Here is a 19,843-nt window from a genome sequence, read left to right on the forward strand (position 1 = left end):
AGAGTGACTTTTCCCTCTAACACACACCGTGCCATCATGTCAGGTTGTATCCAGGAATCTGAACTTGGTGCCATGAAAATGGTGCCTTTGTAGTCCTCCAGCACTGATACGGTCTGGCAACACTCAACTACAGATGACACAAGCCACAAAGAAGAGATGTGGAAATAAGTTGACCATGCCACTGTTGACCAATCAAGTGAGCTACATGAAAGGTGTCTTGGGTGATAAGCATCCTTAAGAATCCAGACTGTGAGTTTTGATATTACAGGGATGAAGCATTGATTAAAAAAAAAAACCCCACAAAAACTAATGTTGTTATACTATAGTCCATAGTGCTCAGTAGGTGTTAGATTTTGCTAGTGGTTCATGTGCTTTGATTTCATAATTCAGACTTTGTACAGTTGAGGACTTGTCCACTAAAAGTGAGGGAATTGCTTCTTTTTCATTGTTAACTAACAGTGAAAATGGTTTTTGACAGCAACTCTACTTAAAATACACAGGCACAGCCATCATTCAATCTGTATGAGAACCTGCCAGTCCCCGATGGCTGAGCGGTAACCATCCTATAGAATTCAGCGGCACAGCCACTGTTGACAATGGTAATGAACATGTTCATAATAATAATAAGGGCTTGTTTTAATAGAACGTTCCACACATTAAACACATTAATGACCCATGAAATAACTGTTTTATCTGTAACACATTAAGCGACATTACTAAAAACAATGTATTAATTGGTAGTGGGCTATTTCTTTGAATGTAAGTTTTTTTCCTTTGAAAGTATAAGATAGCAGGAAAATCATTTCATAAAGATAAAAAATAACAATCAAAATTAGAACCATGCTGAATGTGTAAAGAAAGAAAAACCTGTAAAATAAGTTCTGTAATTTTAGACATGTCATTTAATAAGCTCCCACTTTTCTGTACATAAAAGCTATCTACCTGGATTTCGAGTTAAGCATGTTATATATAACTCAGACTTTGAAGCTTGAGTCCTTCCACAGCCTTTTCTCCCTCACCTGAACAGATCTAGACACTTCACACTCAAACCTGCTTTCTTCACCTCCCCCTTTTTCAATTTGCAACCACTACCTTTGATGTGTTACAACACCAACCAACACAGCATTATCTACACACACACACACACACACACACACACACACACACACACACACACACGAACCCATGTGTGCTATCACAAATAAATCCAAAGCAACATCAAACAGAACACGCAGGCCCTCTACACAGGAAATATAATGCAGGCAGGAAACGTGTATGAATCATCAGTGTGTTTTATAAATTCTCTTTTGAGGGGGGCATACAAAATATCAAACTAGAGACAATTACCTCACTGTCTGTTTCTTAGATATCAAAGAGAATTTTGAAATTCATCAAAGCTAACCTTCTGTTATGTACAACAGGCTGAGCTGAAAGGAATGTTAACAAGTTCAATTTTCATTCAATCAGCAGTACTGCTCTCCGAAATGTTTCATTGCAGGAAAGAAATAAAAATAATCTATATGGTAATTATGAGAATGAATCCCCCAGTAACTTTCAGCTACATGAAAGGTCAGTTCTATTCAAGATATTTTATCAGCCCCCTGCACATACTCCTGTCCTGTCATTTTAAATCTGAACAGCATTTTATTTTCCCATTTACAGCTACCTGCAGAATTAAGTACTTAAGCCAAATAAGAAAAAAAAAAAGAAAAAAAGAAAAAGAAATGTTGAATGCTGGCAAAGGCTATAATAGCATAGAGATAAATCGTTCATCTGCTCTCTCTCAAGCCTCTGGGGCTGCAGATTTTTCTTCTCCTGGTGCACTGTGGGTATTCAAAACTTGTTCAACATGATTTCATTTCATTTCAGGCACTGCCTGAGAAAACTAAATTACAGAATCAATCATACAGAAGGTCAGAGTGAGACTTCATTACAAGTATTGCATGCTTGCATGAATATCTTTCATTTATGACTGACCCAATATGTCACAATAGCTGTCTAGTAAAAATAATCCACTTTCTGAAATTGATGTACTACTGATGTCGGTGCTACTCAGCAGGCTGGGCAGATTATAGAGAGGTGTTTAAAAAAAAAAAAAGCTTTGGAGCTTCATTGTTGGTTTTCAGAATTGCAATCTTTTTTAGATTAAAATAACTTCCAGATGATCAGTTAAACTGACAATAATGTTTAAAGGTAACAAATTTTTAAGTAAAATCTACTGTTGCTTTCGACCTGCCCAACCACATCCTGTTTTAAAAATCTCCGTGCCCACCACAAGCAAATCAGGTTGTTCTTTGAAACTACAAATGCACGGACATTCAATTTTTCAGCAATTCTCTTTTGAATACCAGAGGGGTATTTGCATATTCTGAAATGTGAATGCTAATCATTGGACTCTTTTTAATCTCTCTCTCTTTTCTCGTCTGCTTTCTGTTTTTAAATATAATGGCATAAATTTAAGGAAGATAAACATGTTGTGCTTGTTGCCAACAATCATGCAGCCAATCAGGACTGTGACAAACAGGGAGTCTTTCTAAAGCAAAGCCGACAGAGCTCTGCGGAAAAGCTGGTCCGATATGACATAAACAAACTGGCTTTTCTTCTTATATGATAGGCTTAATTCACCATAGCAATCCCTCACAGACAGCCATATTCATTTGGATAATAAAACTTGTTACTTGCATAAGGTATGAAATATCCCACATGCACTAGGATGCTGAATGTATGATGGATACAGTATTATTTATTATTTCTGTATTGACCCTCCTATAGGAGATCTCAGAGGAGGCTTCTGTGGAGTATTACCATGTAGCCAGCAACTCCATATCCGGAGGGAGATAGAAAGGAACCTTGACATAACCTATTTTTAACCATGCCTCTGGCGATTCTGAATTCAAGTTTACAGGTGAACATGTCAGCAGTCCACAGAACAAAGCCAATGACACATTGTATTCATCATAATTCTGTCCTGGTACATTTTATTTTTCCCAACATTTGTGATTTAAAATCCCATGACATTTTTCAAGGTGAAATTCTGCTAGAATTTCCAACAAGATTAGTTTGCTTCAAGCCAAAATAAATAGCATTCAGGTTGAGCAGAACTTCAAGCCAGCAACCATAGCCATGATGAGGTCCATGTAAACACAAGAGCCTGCACTTAAAGTACCTACACTTAAAAAAAAAAATCAATGGAATAATTGAACTGCTTTAGTGATTAGCCATACATTACAAAGAAAGCATTAAAAATTGAGTCCTCCATTCTAACGCCAGCCCAGGAAAGCATTGTCTTTAAGTGTATGTGAATATCATAATTATTTTATGATTCCATCTTTAGTTCTTTCCAATATAGTAAATTCAATTGACCATGAAATGAAATTTCATAGTCAAAATGCCTCCTTTACACTTTTTTATAGCAGCAATAACAGTTTTATAGCTTTGAGGCAAGGTAATTCATCAGATGTTTAATTTAAAGGCAGATTCTTATATTACTAATAAATATTTACCAATTTAATAAAGTACACATTTTAGCATATATTATATGGTCTTTTAAGTATTTCTGCAACTTGAATGAGCCTGGCTGAGCATCTATAAATATGGCCAGCGATAGCAAACTCCCTTGGTGACTAAACACCCTTTTTATCTTTATTATTTTCCAAGTACATTACAAGCTAGACTGTAGAGGAAGATAGAATCCTCCATTCCACTGTCAAAGAGACAAAAATGTAAGACAGTCCACAGAAAACAATTATTTGCAATGTCAGGGAACATTTATGAATACTCAGTGACTATTTCCTGCCTTTTTACGGCATTCTTCTCTGACAAAAAAAAAAAAAAAGCAAAAATGAAAACCTTCGTGTTCAGCTCAAACACAAAAGATCACAGGCAAAGAAAATTATGTTGCTGAAATCCTATTTGGGAAAGTAATCTTACATTTCAGAAAGCACACTGAATCTTTGCACTGTTAATCCACTACATATTTTGCAATCATACGTTGTTATCTGGGGAATTAAAAATGAAACCAATAAACATCGCTGGCATAGTCCTAATGCACAGAGAAATATGTAAACAAGCAGTAGGATTTGTTTTTGTTATACCAACACATCTGTCTCACTTTATCAGGGTCTGAAAAAAAAAGAACACTATAAACTATTAATCTTGTTTTAGGATGCCTGGTTAGCACCTTACTTGCACAGACACAAATGCACTCTGCACTGTGCTGAAATAAAAAGATACAATCCCAGCAGAAGAGTTTAAAATACTTAAGCAGATTTACTCCCATGATTGCTGACTATAATTGCACACCAAGAAAAATAGAAATAAAATTATCGCATTAGTAATCTTTGCTCTCTAGAGTGCCTTATTCGATGTTTTTGACAATAAATAACACAATTAGGTATATTTTCACACAGTAACTCAGGCCGTATTTTCCTCTGCAGATTTTTCCCCTTTCCTCTGTATCGGTTTGGTATTTGATCCAAGATGAGAACAAATCATACATCATACACATTATGTTCTAATTCAGTAAGTTCAAATAACCTGGGCACCTAAGGCAGGCTTCCATATTCAACTGCTCACCTGAGTAAGCTCACTGCAAACATACCTCCACATTGAAACAAAGGCAAGGGAAGACCAGCTACTTCCAAAGCAGTGTGTAGCCTCCCTAAAGTTCATTTCACATAGAAGACTCTTGTTGGCCATCCTCTATGTCTGTCAATCACCCAATACCAGATAGCAATCTAGTATTATTATGTTTTAAGGACAATCAGAGCATGATCTAAGTACCCATCAGAGACAACAGCCCCTCAGCTGTTACCTTACCACGTGAGGACAAATGACAAAGAGTAGTCACAGGTAGCGAGTGGGTTGCTTACCATATGCAGCCCATTGCTATGAAGTACACCATCTTGCTCCACCAGATTTCTTGAGATTGTAATGGAAGGGAGATCCAGGCTTTGAGGGGGAAACTGGGGTGTGAACTCATTTCCCTGGGAAGGCAACGGATCGCTGAGAGCCTGAAAGGGTAGCAGTACATCGGGCATGCCCAGGGTGGGGTCCGACTCTGGAGGAGGCGTGATTGGTGGAATTTCAAACTCTTCATCCCCAAGGCTTGGTGTGTGGAATGTCTGCTAAGAGGAAACAAAATACAAACACCCTCACATTCAGTTCCTGTATTTTATTCTCCCCTTAGAGGGAAGAAGACAGACTTCCCATGAAAACATTACATAGCTAGGCCAAATATTTACTTCTCAGATGAAAACATTTTAAACACAGATTTCCATATCTAAAGTTTTGCTGATCATTCTGATTAAAGATTTAAGTCTCATTATCATATGGTTTTAATGGAGTATCAGTATTAACAGTTTTTTAATGCGTACTTAATTAGCAACATCTGTCTTTGTTGTTAGTTGGAGCATCGGCGACATTAGATTTGGCTATATAACAAATTGCCACTTTATTGATATGTTAGCGAAACAGCTCAAATCGCTTACTCGATCAACATGCTTCATAAAACGCTGACCATTTTGCAGCATGCACGCACGCGCGCGCGCGCACACACACACACACACACACACACACACACACACACACACACAACGTTAACCCAGATGTGAACATTACACGTGTTTACTTTCTGCCACAACCTATAAAACAAGTAATATTAAATTTGTGGTTTGGTTTTTAAATTTTTCTTTATTGGCATATTCCCAAGAGTAATAAAGGCTTGTATAGATTGTTATTGTGTCACATGTTTTCTGTAAGGACTACTATGGCTCATATTAAAAGATGCCGGTGCTTTTATTGAAACTATAAGAAGAATTGCTTTCTTTTGCATGAACATTTCCATATGCATTTGTCCAAACACTGTCTACCAGACTTCAACTTCTAATGACTATCTAGCAAAGCCATACTGATATAGCTACACTAAGTATTTGGGCATGAGCACTGCCTATCAACTCACTTAGATAATGCTATGTCATAGAACCTATGTAAATATTAGTGCATTGTTTTTCATGAATGGTACTGATGTTCTTACAGGCTTTGTTTTAAAGTAGGGTGTTTGGAGAACATCAGGCCTGCCTTGCATTCCAACTACATTAAGCATCTTTGTCTTAACATGTGGGTCATGTGGGGAGAGAAGAGAACTAAGATCCAAGATTGATTATTATTATTATTATTATTATTATTATATTATATACATGTATACACCTAGATTTTGGTGAGTCACAAAGTTTGGGGGCCACCTAGATATATTTTTTATTACTAGCTAGGCAGGTCACAGATGTAGTTCATTTATTATTAATAGTATTTGAAAGATTGAACTGGAATGGGGTAATTGGAGTCTGCTATTATTGATAAAGAGACCTAATTAAGAGCTGAAAATCATCATTCCTCAAACTCTTAATTATGATGCTAGATAATAACTACCTGAAAGGAAAGAGAAACAAACTCAGTGTAGGGTGGGGTTCAAGGAAAAGCATTTTTTGTGCACAGAACCTGACGAGCATTCTTTGCAACTCACCAGAAGGAAGAGCTCATGAACTAAGGGAGTTGGTAGCAGGGCAAGCGGCCACCTTGAAGACCTTGGTAGGCTCAATAAATGTAAAAACACTGCAACCTTGCAAAGCATTTGAGAGTCGGAATGAAACATTTGATATTCTGACATGGGCATTCTTGCAATGATACCCAAAATGTCAATCTCTTAGTGTGGTACCCTGAGTTCTTAGCAACAAAGGGATGAATTGGCCACAAACGTGGTTGGCTAATGAACGTAACCCTATGGCTGCGTTTGCTGTTATTTTGGCACTAATGTGGTCTAGTAACAGATGCAACTGTAATTTGTGACTCATTTGCTACCCCATTACTGCTTAATGAAATCTAACATATCACATTAACAATACGGATAAACACTCATTCTTGATATGTGGCATTTGGCTGTTTTCATTACCACTGTAATTAACACTTGAAATATTATTTCAATAAATATTTAAAGTACTTTAAAAATGGTCAGAGTAATCATGACACAGATAGAAAACATGAAGCTAATGTGTGAATTTCAAACTTAAGAGTATCCTGGTCCTTGCAGTGTTATTATTGTAGGGCACTGTCCCTGTGAAGGGAACTGATTTCAGGCACAATTTAGGCTTTACAGCTTGCCAATCTAAAGTCTTCCAGAATTAGTTTGCACTCGTTAAAATGTTAAAAAAATACAGATAAATTTACTTTTAATGCAGTAATTGGGAAATTAGATGAGAGCTATAATGTGGCACATTAGCAATTACTCTGCATTATTTTTTGATCACAGAAAGACGCACAGTAAAGCCATTACATAAGATCTTAGACTCCAGTATAAATATAGCTCACCTCAGGCCAGGCAGTCAAAATTAAAGAGGTTTTCAATTTTTTTATTTTTGCAAAGGAATATAAACAAATATGTTATATATAATATGCCCCTGAGGCATAATCATTTTTAAAGACAAATTAATTTAAGTTAGAAGATATATATATGTCTACATTGACCTAATAAAACAATGCAATATAATAACATTGTAATATGTAACCAAGGAGATGCTAAAATCTTAACTACCTTTAAAGAGAGGTAAAATATTACATGTTGAGTCTCTACAGAGATAAGAGAGAGATTAAAACATCAAATTTAATATTAAGTACTGCAAATCCCAAACGTTGTGTTCTGAAAGAATACAAGTCACCATAAATCCCATCAGCAATGAAGCACATGGACTTTTGACCAAATGAATCATTTAGCATTTATGTGATCAATTTTTACTGATATTGACTTTTTAGTGTTTACCTTGAACATGTTAAAGTAGTATGTGCATGGTTAAATACCATCTGTACCGAAATGTTCAAAACATTTGTTCCTTTTGATAAGAATGCAAATCTGGAGAACTGTTGTATCAACATATAACAGCCGACGTCTGACACGGTGAATTATCACAGCTGGAATTAAATTGTTTCTGAACAGCTGCTGGCAGCACAGCTTTCATCAATGTTTGATTCAAATGTAGAGGGGAAAAAAAATCCCACAGAATGAAACATCATGTTGTCCTTACAGATGGGGTTTGTGTTCATTATCCCAAACAGCACAGCAGCCAGTGCCAAACAGTATTCCTGTATCTAAGCTGTCTTCTGATTGGAAAGATGATGGTCACTGGGAAATGATTAATCTACAAAGACCCTTACTTCTCCAGTCTCCACTTATGCTAATAATTTTTAGACATTAATTTCTTTCATATCACTTGCTCCCTTGTACCTAGATCATTTGCAAAGCCATTATTATTTTCAGTCTCTGGGGTCAAGCTAGTTCACTCTCCTATATTTGAATGTATTTGGAAAATGAAGACTTTTTATTGCCCGGGCCACAGAGGAACTGTTCCATTTGGATCGATTTCATACTTTTGTCTGATCTTGTTTGAAAAATGTTAAATCTCACAAAATCTACCCTTTTAGGAAAATGTTTCCTTGATCTAATCCAGTATCTTGAGGAGGTTTTTTGGTTTTTTATTGTTGTTTGGTTTTTGTTGTTGTTTGTTTGGTTGGTTGGTTTTTCCAGAGGCATGCCAATGAGACCAGACAAAGGTGGAAAATCACTAGTAAGAAACATAGTAGAAACAACAAGAAGGCAATGCTTATACCATGTATACCCACAACCAGCACAAAGCAGGAGTTAATATGACACTGCATGGAGAGGCCATCACCCAGAATTCCAGCTATAATCACATATTGGAGCATGTCTACTCATTGACTCAGACACTCAACAATTTCACATTGAACATCTACTATAGTGGGAATTGTGCTAGTATTGTGTTGTTGCTAACAATAAAATACTCATTGCACATCACTCTAGAAACCATAACACTGTCGGCCATAGTTTCCTAAGGCACAACACTCAAGGATGTCATCCTTAGCAAGCCATGAAGCAAAAATACTTTCTATTAAAGTTTCCAAACTAAGCAGTTATCTACTTAGACATCCGGTGTGTGTGTGTGTGTGTGTGTGTGTGTGTGTGTGTGTGTGTGTGTGTGTGTTGTGTGTGTATGTCTGGTGTGTGTGTGTGTGTGTGTGTGTGTGTGTGTGCACGTGCGTTCGCACATGCCCCGAAGCGCTCCCTTGTGCTTTCTACTACATATTCATTAGTTTGTGTATGTCCTTTTTCCATCAGAAGATTCACTTAAGTTCCAAATGTTAACAACAGCCTGTGGACAGTGATAAAGTCTTGTTGGGTTATTTTCTTTTCCAATAGGCTTTTCTCATTTTCCTCCAAAGTTGTTACCTTGTGCCACAGGAGAGTAAGACTATGAGAGAGAAATTCGATACCTTGCTTTTCCCTTCAAGACTATTAAATTAACTATACAACACATAAAACACGAACAGACACAGTAAGACAGACACCCACCTCGCTGGCAGCAAAGAAGGCGTTGTTTGCCTCAGCCATGTTCATGTAGTTATTATTTCCAAACTGAAAAAAAAAACATTGATTTATGTTAATGGAGAGCAAAGCAAACCCTGTAGTTGGTTATTTAATACTCAGAGGTGATTTGGGAAGAAGGCCAGTGTAATGGGGATCATGGACTAAACTAAAAATGTGAAACCGTATGTACTGTCAGTCCACTCCTGTCACCACTAGAGCATGGAGTTATGCTGTCAATAATTCTAGAAAATAGTTGCATTTCTCCCCATAACTGACAGTGAAAGGAGACAATTGCAAACATTTGGATGTCTGGTCACTAGTGTGCTGTATATTAAGCTGGAATTTGTCAGAGATTGGAAGCAAAGCAGTTCCCAGAAAAACCACTTGGACATGCTTGAATTTCATACCTTACTTTTTAAGAACAGGTGTCACAAGTGTGAGCAAGTTGAAAATGTGAATTAAAGGGAATACAATTCAGTTTCGGAAACTCAAATTCTATGTTCTGGTGAATGGGGTGTAGTATGAATATAAATAAATAAGACTAAAGAATATTTCTAAAATCTCCAAGCAGAGCTTACCACCATATCTAGCTCTATCAGAGCTACTGAAAGCCGTACTATTTAATCTCTCCATGTAACATTAAGTGCAAAGAGGTTTAGAAAATAAGCAGGATCCTATGAACACAGCAATTTTTATTTCATTCCCTAACACAATGGCCCATTCATATCATCGCAAATAAGACTGTATCAGCATTTCAGACATAAGCTCTTTACTTCCAGGGACCTGTTATCAAAATGTAAAACTTGGATTTGGGCAGAAATGTATTTTTAGGTTCAAATGGTCCAGGTAGGCGTATTTTGTTGCTTTCAACATTCTGCTATCAGTTTGGCAATATGGGAAGGCTCTGTGGGCATAATTATCTGAAGCTGTGTTATTTTCATGATGTTTAAATGGTAAGAGAATGTCCTTGTATAAAGTATTCTATTCATTTCATTTAATGCACAAAAAGAAACACAGATGTGGTCTCCAAGGGGTGAAATGTATACAGTTATTTTCTAATATATATTCGAGCTAGCAATTACACCAAAGTAAAAAGTATAATTTTCCCAAGAGATAAATAGGTAGATCAATGGATAGTTGAATGAATGGGTGGATGGATGAACATATGGACAGTGTTAGAAATAGGTAGTAGATACTCAGACACATAAGAGGTTGATATAAGGAATAAGTAGAAAATAGATACACAGATATGGAAAACCCACATAATCCTCCTCTCGGTACCACTTATGTCAAAGAGAAGCTCAGTCCAACTCTGAACCTGTAGGAAGCAGGATTGACATGCTACATTTTATCATGTCAGGGAACCAAGAACTAAGCAAGATTTATAGGAAAAACTCTAATGACTCTAGAGTGCTATTAAGGTCTACAGAGGCAACATCAACCACCACACAACATTTCAACACACACACATATGAGCTATCAGACACACACACACACACACACACACACACACACACACACACACACACTTCTCCATTTTTCTAGTGTTAAAAATATGTCAGAACAAAACCCCATAGGCTTCTGTTGTGCATTTTTTTCATGAAATGTTCAGGCCTATAATCAAATATGATCCATGTTTGAATCTATATCCTCCATGTTTCGATCCTGCCCGGCCCCCAAACTGCCTGGCAGTCAGTATCACAACTTTAACATTATTTAAATGTCGGCTTTGCTGGGGAATTAGAAATCCATTTAAGGCAAAGAGCTCATTATCAGAGAGTATTTCTTTTAAGATTAAACTCACTTATTATCTAATAGCACCTAGAACAACAAAGGAAAATAAAATGGCCATTAAACTAAAGGCCTAAACAATTCAAGAAAAAAAAAAAAACCCAAAAACAAATTAAGCTCAGAGTGAACTAAGAACTGGGTTAGAAATCCTCTTCAGAACAGTTAGTATGCGAATGTAATTACTGAAGAAACTACAGCTAATCAGCTGTGAATTGTATCCATTAATTAGTATTTGCCCTGGAGAAATGAGAAAAATCAGTAACAACACTGGCACCACCACAGTGCTGATGAGCTGCGTGCGGGCCGAGCTGCTGCGTTTAGTCAAGCAGGTGGCTCCAGTGGTCCACATAATTTGAAAAGCTCTCACCTGGAGGGGGGAGTTGGAGCGGACAGAATACTCCTTGCATATCTCTTGTATCTGCATAAGGCCTTAATTAATAGCTTTTAATTTGGAAGCACTTGGTGATCGGGAGGAAACAGTTATAAATCATTTCAAGTAGAAGCAAGGGTTTCTCTTCTACCTGGGGTAGAACGTGTCCTGTTTAAAAGGTGCCTTCAGACGTTGGCTGGTGCAGGGGATTGTTTTTCTTCTGCACATGGGGCTGTGGGGATGTAGTTACCCTAATAACAACAACAACCCAATTCTTTATCTGAAACCCACATTTCATTGAGTGCTGTGTTTTCCTTTTTTTTTTTTTTTTGTTTGTTTGTTTTTTGGTTTGGTTTGGTTTGTTTTTTGAGACAGGGTTTCTCTGTGGCTTTGGAGGCTGTCCTGGAACTAGCTCTTGTAGACCAGGCTGGTCTTGAACTCACAGAGATCCACCTACCTCTGCCTCCTGAGTGCTGGGATTAAAGGCATGCGCCACCAACACCCAGCTGTGTATTCTTTAATGACTACATCCAGCCATTCTAGAAGCCACAAGGAAAGGGGTGGCACTTTTAAATTTTGTTTTTGTTTGAGACATGGGCTTGCTATGGAGTCCAGGCTGCCCTAAGAACAGTTCCTAATCATCCTGTTTCCACCTCTTGAGTGCTCAGCCTCAGGGGTGTGCCACCATGTCCCCTTGTTTATTTCATGTTAAAGTGTGGTCTATGAGCCCTGCCTCACTTGTTTGGTGTTTAAGAACAGATCGGATTCTGAGAGGAAAAGTACTCCTTTGGGGTAGAGCGCTAATATAACGACCTAAGAACAATTAACTTTGAGTTGTGTACAATTAAATTTAGTTTATGTTTGAGAAGGCAGTGACATTGACAAAACCATTATACTACACACACCCTCCATGCCCAGGAGAAAGGGGCCTTAACTGGGCTCCCCATTGCCATACTCCGGGCTAACCATGCCTGGCATATTAGAAGCAGTCCAGAATTTGTTGAAAGGATGAAAGTCTGATCCCATCAAACTGAGGTGACCCATAATCACCCTTGCTACCCAAGGTCATCCGTTAAATATTTTAATGGTAATTAATAATGAGTGGTACCCATGGAAGCCTTCTGTATGATTTTTTTTTTATTTTCCAAAGTGGGATTAAATGCAATCAATTTGTCCTAACAGCCAACAAGACAGAGTTACTATCATACTTATTTGTTCTAGGTCAGCCGACCAAGGGTGCAACGGGTCAAATCACCTGCCCCTGAGGATTTGAGCAGGCATAGCTGGCATCCCCCAGCTTCACTCCATGCATCCCTCACATGCTAGGACCCATATACGCTTTACTCTTTCACTTGGTGATCAACTCAGATTTTAAACTTTATTGCTAACTCTATTATTCCAAGCTGGAATTTCCTGGAGGGTATGCTAGTTCCCAAGTATATTATAATGTTCCTTAAGGAAAGGGTTCCACAGTCCAATGTATCTGAGAAAGGGTTTTGATGAGCCTCAATGTCTTCTACGAATCTAAAGGCTTTGTGAACTCTCAGTCTGTTTAATCTACAAATAAATATATGACACCTGTTTACATCACTGTGTTAGGCCTGGGGACACAATGGTGACACAAATGAAGTTCCCATGGACTACTATTTTTTTTTTTAATGGAGGCCATAGATACCTGCCCTTCCCTCCAGCCCACACACCAAAAAGAAGAACAATAACCCTGTACATCTCTCCATTTGTTTACCTCACAATAACCAAGCTCTTTGGGAATCCTGACTGCAGAGACACTGACAATGCTTCTATCCCCCCTAACCCTCAATCCCCCAAATCACTCATATGGAAGCTAACCCTAAATTTTCACTGTAGCAAAATCTACACATTTAAAAATCAACTACAAGTTTTTAACTTTCCCATCCTACGTCACCTTAACTTGGTCTAGCTCTAATTTTTTGAGTTGATAACCTCCACTGACATTCCTCCAAAGACCCCTTACTCAGTCATATAAAGGTCTTGATGCATTCTCAAGACTTATTACTGTGACGGACACAAAAACATCATCCAAGAATAAAACCTCATTCCCAAAGTCTTAGGGAGAATACACGGGTGAGACTTTTGACCTTCAAGAGGAGCACAAGTGGTACCATTACCATGGGTTCTTATCCACACTGATGAACTCCAATAGAGTCTATCCCAAAGACATCATCCCCAAAGATGTCATTATAAAGGAGAAATGAATTACTCCACACATGGAGCTCCTGTCTCTTAACAGGTTCATAAAAAAGCATCCCCACTGTACTCAGAGGTGGATTTGCTTTTGTTGCATGATGAGTAATTATGGCTTCAGCAAACACAATTTATGAGGGACATCAATTAAAAAGGAACAGTGTGGGATTTTGTAGAAATGCATCAAAGAACATCATGTCCATGGCCCATGTGACTGTGTGAAGTGCCACAGTAAATTAATGCAGATTGGAAAGTCTGGCTCAGCTAGCAACAGGCTTGGGACAAAGTAGAACAGCAGAGACAAAACCCCATCTGTAACCACAAGGCAGATACTTGGACTTAGCCAGTCCACAGCATCATCTCCACTGAAATTATTTTGACACCCTTGTGAAGAATTGTATAGACTTCTAATAAAGCAGCCATTAACAATGGGATCTCAAATGGCTAAACGGCACAAACCTAATAGTTAAAAAACAAACCTTCAAATTCTCCTTTTTCTTCATTAAATTTTTTAAAGGACACCATCCCACTTGATGCTTCACCCAGACATCTGTCAGTTACTTACACAAACAAACTATGTAGCTATGGACCAAGTGTGCCACACCTGGCCATGTGATGGAGGGGGCAGCAGGCGAAGCCCACTCAACCTTGATGGCTCTGATAACTATACTCTGGGAAAGGACTGATGGTGTCAAGCTGCAATCCCACAGAGGATCAGAAGCCCACAGGGAAGCAAGGCTGACATCAAAAAATGGTGATAGTGCTGATGACTACCCTGGGTAGATCTAAATCACCAAGAAACAAAGAATGATGAAAACACAAAGACCATCTACAGTGTCTCCAAAGGTTGGGGACTCTGGAAGTGATGTTCATTGCATAGACACTGCACATCCCTTAGCTTTTGAATTCTGGTTCCAGGCTAGGTTTGTAAGCATTCCTGTCACTGTGACTAGGTTACCTGACAAGATGCCTTGAGGGAGGAGAGACTGACTTTGGCTCCTGGTTTCAGAGCATGAAAGAGGATGTGGAGGAGCAGAGCAGATCACATTCTCATGGTCCAGAAACACTGGGATACAGGAGACAAAGCAACTGGCTGCTAACAAGGGCCTGCCCCCAGTGTCCTGCTTCTTCCTGATAGACCCCACCTTCTAGAGTTCTTAGACCCCTCAGAGTAAACAGCACACAATGGGCTACCAAGTGTGTAAAACATGAGCCCATGTGCAATATTGTCTATTCAAAGCATGAAAGCATTTGCATAATGCTGACTAAGCTGGGATGTTTGGTAGGCTTGATGTCTTCTTTGCATTTTCAACTTGGGATATTTTTAATTTAAGATATCCAAATTGTGATATTTTGACCTAATGATATTTTTCAATGTAAGGTTTATCAGCAAAGAGAATCTAACTACCTACACACACACACACACACACACACACAATGCTGCCAACTAAGTATATGCAAGTATATGACATATATGCAGAGAATCACACACATATGCAAAATAATACATACACACATATACCTGTGCCTTTTGACAAGCTAAAATTGCCCAGATGTCTTCTGCTGAATACCAGGAAGTGTGAGAACTCATCTATTCAACACTTCCACTTGGATGTCAGCAGGCATGTCAGGCATATGTCCAACGCTGAACCCTTTGTTTGCTCCCCCAAGCCTGTCCTATGCAGTCTTTTCCATCTCCTTCTATGGGGAGCTGCCTCAGGCCAAGTCATTCTTGAAGCTATGCTTTTTCTCCTTTCTTCCATCAAATTATAAGAAGATCCTGCTGGCTCATCTGTTTAGTTAAACTCAAGCAGACCTCCTGTGTCCACCTCCTATGTCCACCTCCATTGTCTTTTGGCTGTAGGAGCATCCTAGGAGGTTACTCCTATGCCAATAAACTTTCAACAGGCTATACATAACACTGTCACAGAAGCCTTTGTCACCCCTATTCAAAACTTCCCAGAACTTTCCCATTGGTTCAAGGAAGAGGACATATGCTTGCAATGGCCCTTAGCTCCTTCCTGGAATCAGGCCAACATTCTCATTGTTCGAGCTACTTCATCTTGTTGGTCTCCTTGATGTCCCAGCAACACTCAAGACCCATGTATATCTCAGGGCCTTTGCATTGGCTGGTTCTTTTATCTGGATCATTGTTCCTCCAGATGTTCCCATGGCATATTCATCCCCTTTCTGAGTCTTCTCTGGATGCTACCTGTTCAATGGCAATCACATTTCTGTACAGCATCCATCCCCAACACTTTTGATCCTTCTTTCCTTATTCTACTTTTTCCATCAAGACTTTCAACATCACACAGTACAGTCATCATTTTTCTCTTGCTACTAGAATATAAATTCAGTGAGGGGAGCATTGTGTTTCTTTGTTACACAAAAGTCCTATTGCCAAGAAGATTGGTAAACAGTAGATGCTCAACAGATCTCTTCTGAATGAACCAATGAACTCCTAGGTGACAAGCCACAGTATTCTCCAGGCCCCTTGGGCCACAGAATCAGCTCCCAAAATTCAAACAACAAGAAGGAGGACCCACCACCACTGTTGTCCCCACACAATATCTATGAACAAAAAAGCAGAAAGAGGGAAACATACATTCTAAGAAGTAGTGCTCCAAACTCCAGAGACATCCATCTGGCGAAATGCTGTTCCTGGAAAGGCACTATGTGGCTGATCTATAGCCATGCTTAGCAACAACTTGGTGCATTTCAAAACAGCTAGCAGAGAGTATTTAGAATGCTCAAAATGCAAAGAAATGATGCATACATGCTGGGACAGAGGTGCAATCAGGGTCATCCTGGATTACAAGGTGGATTGAAATGTCACACTGTGCCTGTGAATATGGACAATTACTGTGTCCACAAAAAAATTCGTATGTTTAAAGAAAGGAAAGACTCAGGGGTTTAGGAAGGTAGGGTGGGCTGTTGGGGATGGAACCACTGGTAGCAAAATACACCAGATGCACTCAGCCAGGCAGAGTGCTGAGAGAAGGGGCCAACCATGTGATGTCAAAGGAGAATGGCTTCAGGTACTCAATTTAATGGCTATTTTTTTCCAATTTGAAATACTTTCTTTTAAAGAAATGTTCTTTTGTCTAAATCAGTGTTATTCAAAGTGTATGGCCAAGGACCAGAGACTAACCCAATGCCTGCCCAAGCATGCAAATTACCAAACCCCACCATGGACTGACTGTATCATATCTTAAGGCTATGGGGCTTATGTTTTTCTTGGGAACTGTACAGCCAATATTTGCCTAGTTCCTTTTAAACTAACATTTTGAATTTAAAAAAGAAAGAAACCTTCTTTTTTCCTCTCCCTCCCACATTTTGCTTTTTTGTTTTGAGATGAGATGCCAATTCGTAGTATAAGCTGGCCCCAAATTGCCCATTCTCCTGCCTTAGACTCCTGACTAGTGGGCTAATAGGTGTGCCTTACCATGCTGGTTTAAAGGAGATTTTCTAAGCCTCTAGAATGAGCTAAGGGAGATGCTGGGTCCAATGTTGTTTTGTTGTTGTTGACAGCCATAGAGGAGTTTGTCATCTCTCTCCTTTCTCACAGGAAAAGGCCACAGTTTGTTAGATGTGGACACCCATCTAACTCGATTATCCTCATCACCAGGACAGCCAGAAGCATTCGTAGCTGCTACCAAGAAGGCAAAGCAAGCTCTGCTGTCGGAGTTTCAACAAGTGGTGTGGCCACATGCATAACAACAAAACCTAAACATATGGACTCGACTCAAACACAGAGGCCTTTGGATTCTCATGATCTGGACGCATATGAGTTTGTGAATCCTACAACCATCTGGACAAGTTAACAGCCACAGGGGAGGAAAGACACTTGTTTAATATAAAATATACACATATATACACATACACACATATGTGAGCAAAGAGATGAAGGTTTCAGAATCAAGGGAGTTTTCAGCCAAAGTGGGGTAATCATTGGGCTGGCCTCTGCAATAGTTCCAGAATAGAAGAAGGAAGACTAGTGTTCTGAAACACATTGCAGTGAAAATGCAAACAGTAACCCAACACTGTAAGCAGGTCTTTTGTGTGGCCCATCTGTGTGCCTCTCCTTCCTCCCTCAAAGCTGAGTTCTCACTGGATGCCAGTTAACAAGACTCATTTGGGGAATGTATTCATTCTCTGTAGAGGATGAAAAGGAGATGTGACTGTTGCCTTTAGAGGGTTGACAGTGTGGCTGAGATGATGGGCCAGAAAAATAAGACATCAGTATAAGGACCACGTTGGCAACAAAGAGTCATCCAAGTTAGGAAAGAAAGTCAGAAAGAAATGGCTGCTTAAGAGGACAGGGCCTGAACTCAGAAAGTGGGCAGGGAGACAGAGAGTCCCAGGCAGGGAGGAGTGAGGTGGGCAAATCTGTGGACCTAACCATGTACAAGATGTGTTTAAAGATCAAGGTAGGGAAGGAGGGAGAGGGAAGGCAAGCAGGGGCAATGAAGGCCAACTTTAGTAATCTTAAATGTATTCCAAAGGCGAGGTGTATGAAAGAGTCTGCTGGGAGGGGAAGACATCTCTCTATAAACACAAACCTGCATATATACATCAGTAATCTGAGACACACAAAGTCATATTGAAAGAGACCATGAGAGCTGGGGATGTGGCTCAACAGGAGGTATCTTCCTACCATGTTTGAAGGCCTAGATTCTATTCTTAGCACTATAAAGAACAACATAAACAAAACAGGAAATCTCCAAGGCTGGCATGAGGATGCATGTGTCAACAATGCACACACACACAGGTGGCAGGGAGAATGACACACAGGAAACACTTTAGCACGAGACTGTCTAGATACAAATCCCACCAAACTAGCTGAGGGCTAAGTTCAAGATCCTAGCTGAGCTGCAGGCAACTAGGTACTTGTGCCCTCCATGTGATGAATTCAGCCTATAATACTGTTGAGAGGTCAAAAGCCTTGTGAGGCATTGAGAATTGAGCTAATGCATAAAATGCTATCTTTCTTAACCATGCTAAAAGTCAGTAAAAAAGCCCCAAACAGATCAAGACTGACTCCCGTGGCCCCTGTGACAGTCTAAGAGAGTTCACTGCTTAAAACTCCAATGGCAAGGCTGGGAAGATGGCACATCAGTCACTTGGGCTCAGGCATAATGGATCTGAGTCCTAGTCCCCAGGAAGCATGGTTACAGGCAAGCAAAGTAAGCCACCTGTAGTCCCAGCATGTAGGAGGTTCAGACAAGGGATCCCTGGGGCAAGCCAACTAGCCAGGCTAGCCAGAATGGTGAGCTCCAGCTTCAGCAAGAGACCCTGCCCCAGAATAACTCAGGGAAAAAACCCAATGTCAACTTCAGGCCTTCAAACATACACTAGCACACATACATGCACCCACAGGCATACATGCCACACACATGTAACTTATGCAAAAACAAAACAAAAATAAATATGGCTTCCCTGTGGTATCCAGATCATAATGCAAATTCCTTTCTTGAGTAACAAGTCCCTGTACACTCTAGCTGCTGGAGCTTCTCTTAACCCCTTAGAGGGGCTGTTCTTGCCACCAGGCTCCAACCACATTGCTTTGGATGTCTCCTGGTCCTTCCTTGAACCACTGCACCAGCTGCATCTGGCCTGGACCACTCTGCCCTTTTCCTTTATGTAAGTTTCTGCTCTATGTTCTCTCTTCAGCAAGGCTTCCCCCAGATGAACTATTGAAATCACCCATATCCTACACAGCCAGCTTCACTACCCTTCCCATGACCCCACCTTCTGTCTTGTTGGGGTCAAAGTTCACCCATCATAAATTGACTTGTCTGCACTGATGCTTGTTTACTGTCTCACCCTCTCACTCCAATGCAGGGTCGGTGGTAGCAAGGGTTTCCTTTGGCTCAGTGACATTTCTTTTCACCATGGGAAATGTTTGGTTCACAATAGGTGCTCAGGGTATGTGTAGAATAAGTGAACAAATGGTTGATGTAGACAGATCTCAGTTCAAATCCCAACTCTGCCATTTCAAGTTGGACGCCATCAGGGTGAATCCTGTC

The 19,843-nt window shown here is 39.6% G+C and overlaps 1 protein-coding gene across 1 annotated transcript in view; it reads right to left on the reverse strand.

Annotated features, from left to right (window-relative positions):
• Tox3 (TOX high mobility group box family member 3) overlaps positions 1 to 19,843 on the reverse strand; it is a 97,867-nt gene that overhangs the window by 18,322 nt on the left and 59,702 nt on the right. Inside the window, exons 2-3 of the mRNA XM_035441410.1 lie at positions 9,416 to 9,478; positions 4,872 to 5,126 (exon numbers count right to left, since the gene is read on the reverse strand). Of these exons, the coding sequence (XP_035297301.1) occupies positions 4,872 to 5,126; positions 9,416 to 9,478 (318 nt within the window). The remainder of the gene's footprint in view (positions 1 to 4,871; positions 5,127 to 9,415; positions 9,479 to 19,843) is intronic.

Source organism: Cricetulus griseus, chromosome 3, assembly GCF_003668045.3.
Source record: "Cricetulus griseus strain 17A/GY chromosome 3, alternate assembly CriGri-PICRH-1.0, whole genome shotgun sequence".
Taxonomy (NCBI): Eukaryota; Metazoa; Chordata; class Mammalia; order Rodentia; family Cricetidae; genus Cricetulus; species Cricetulus griseus.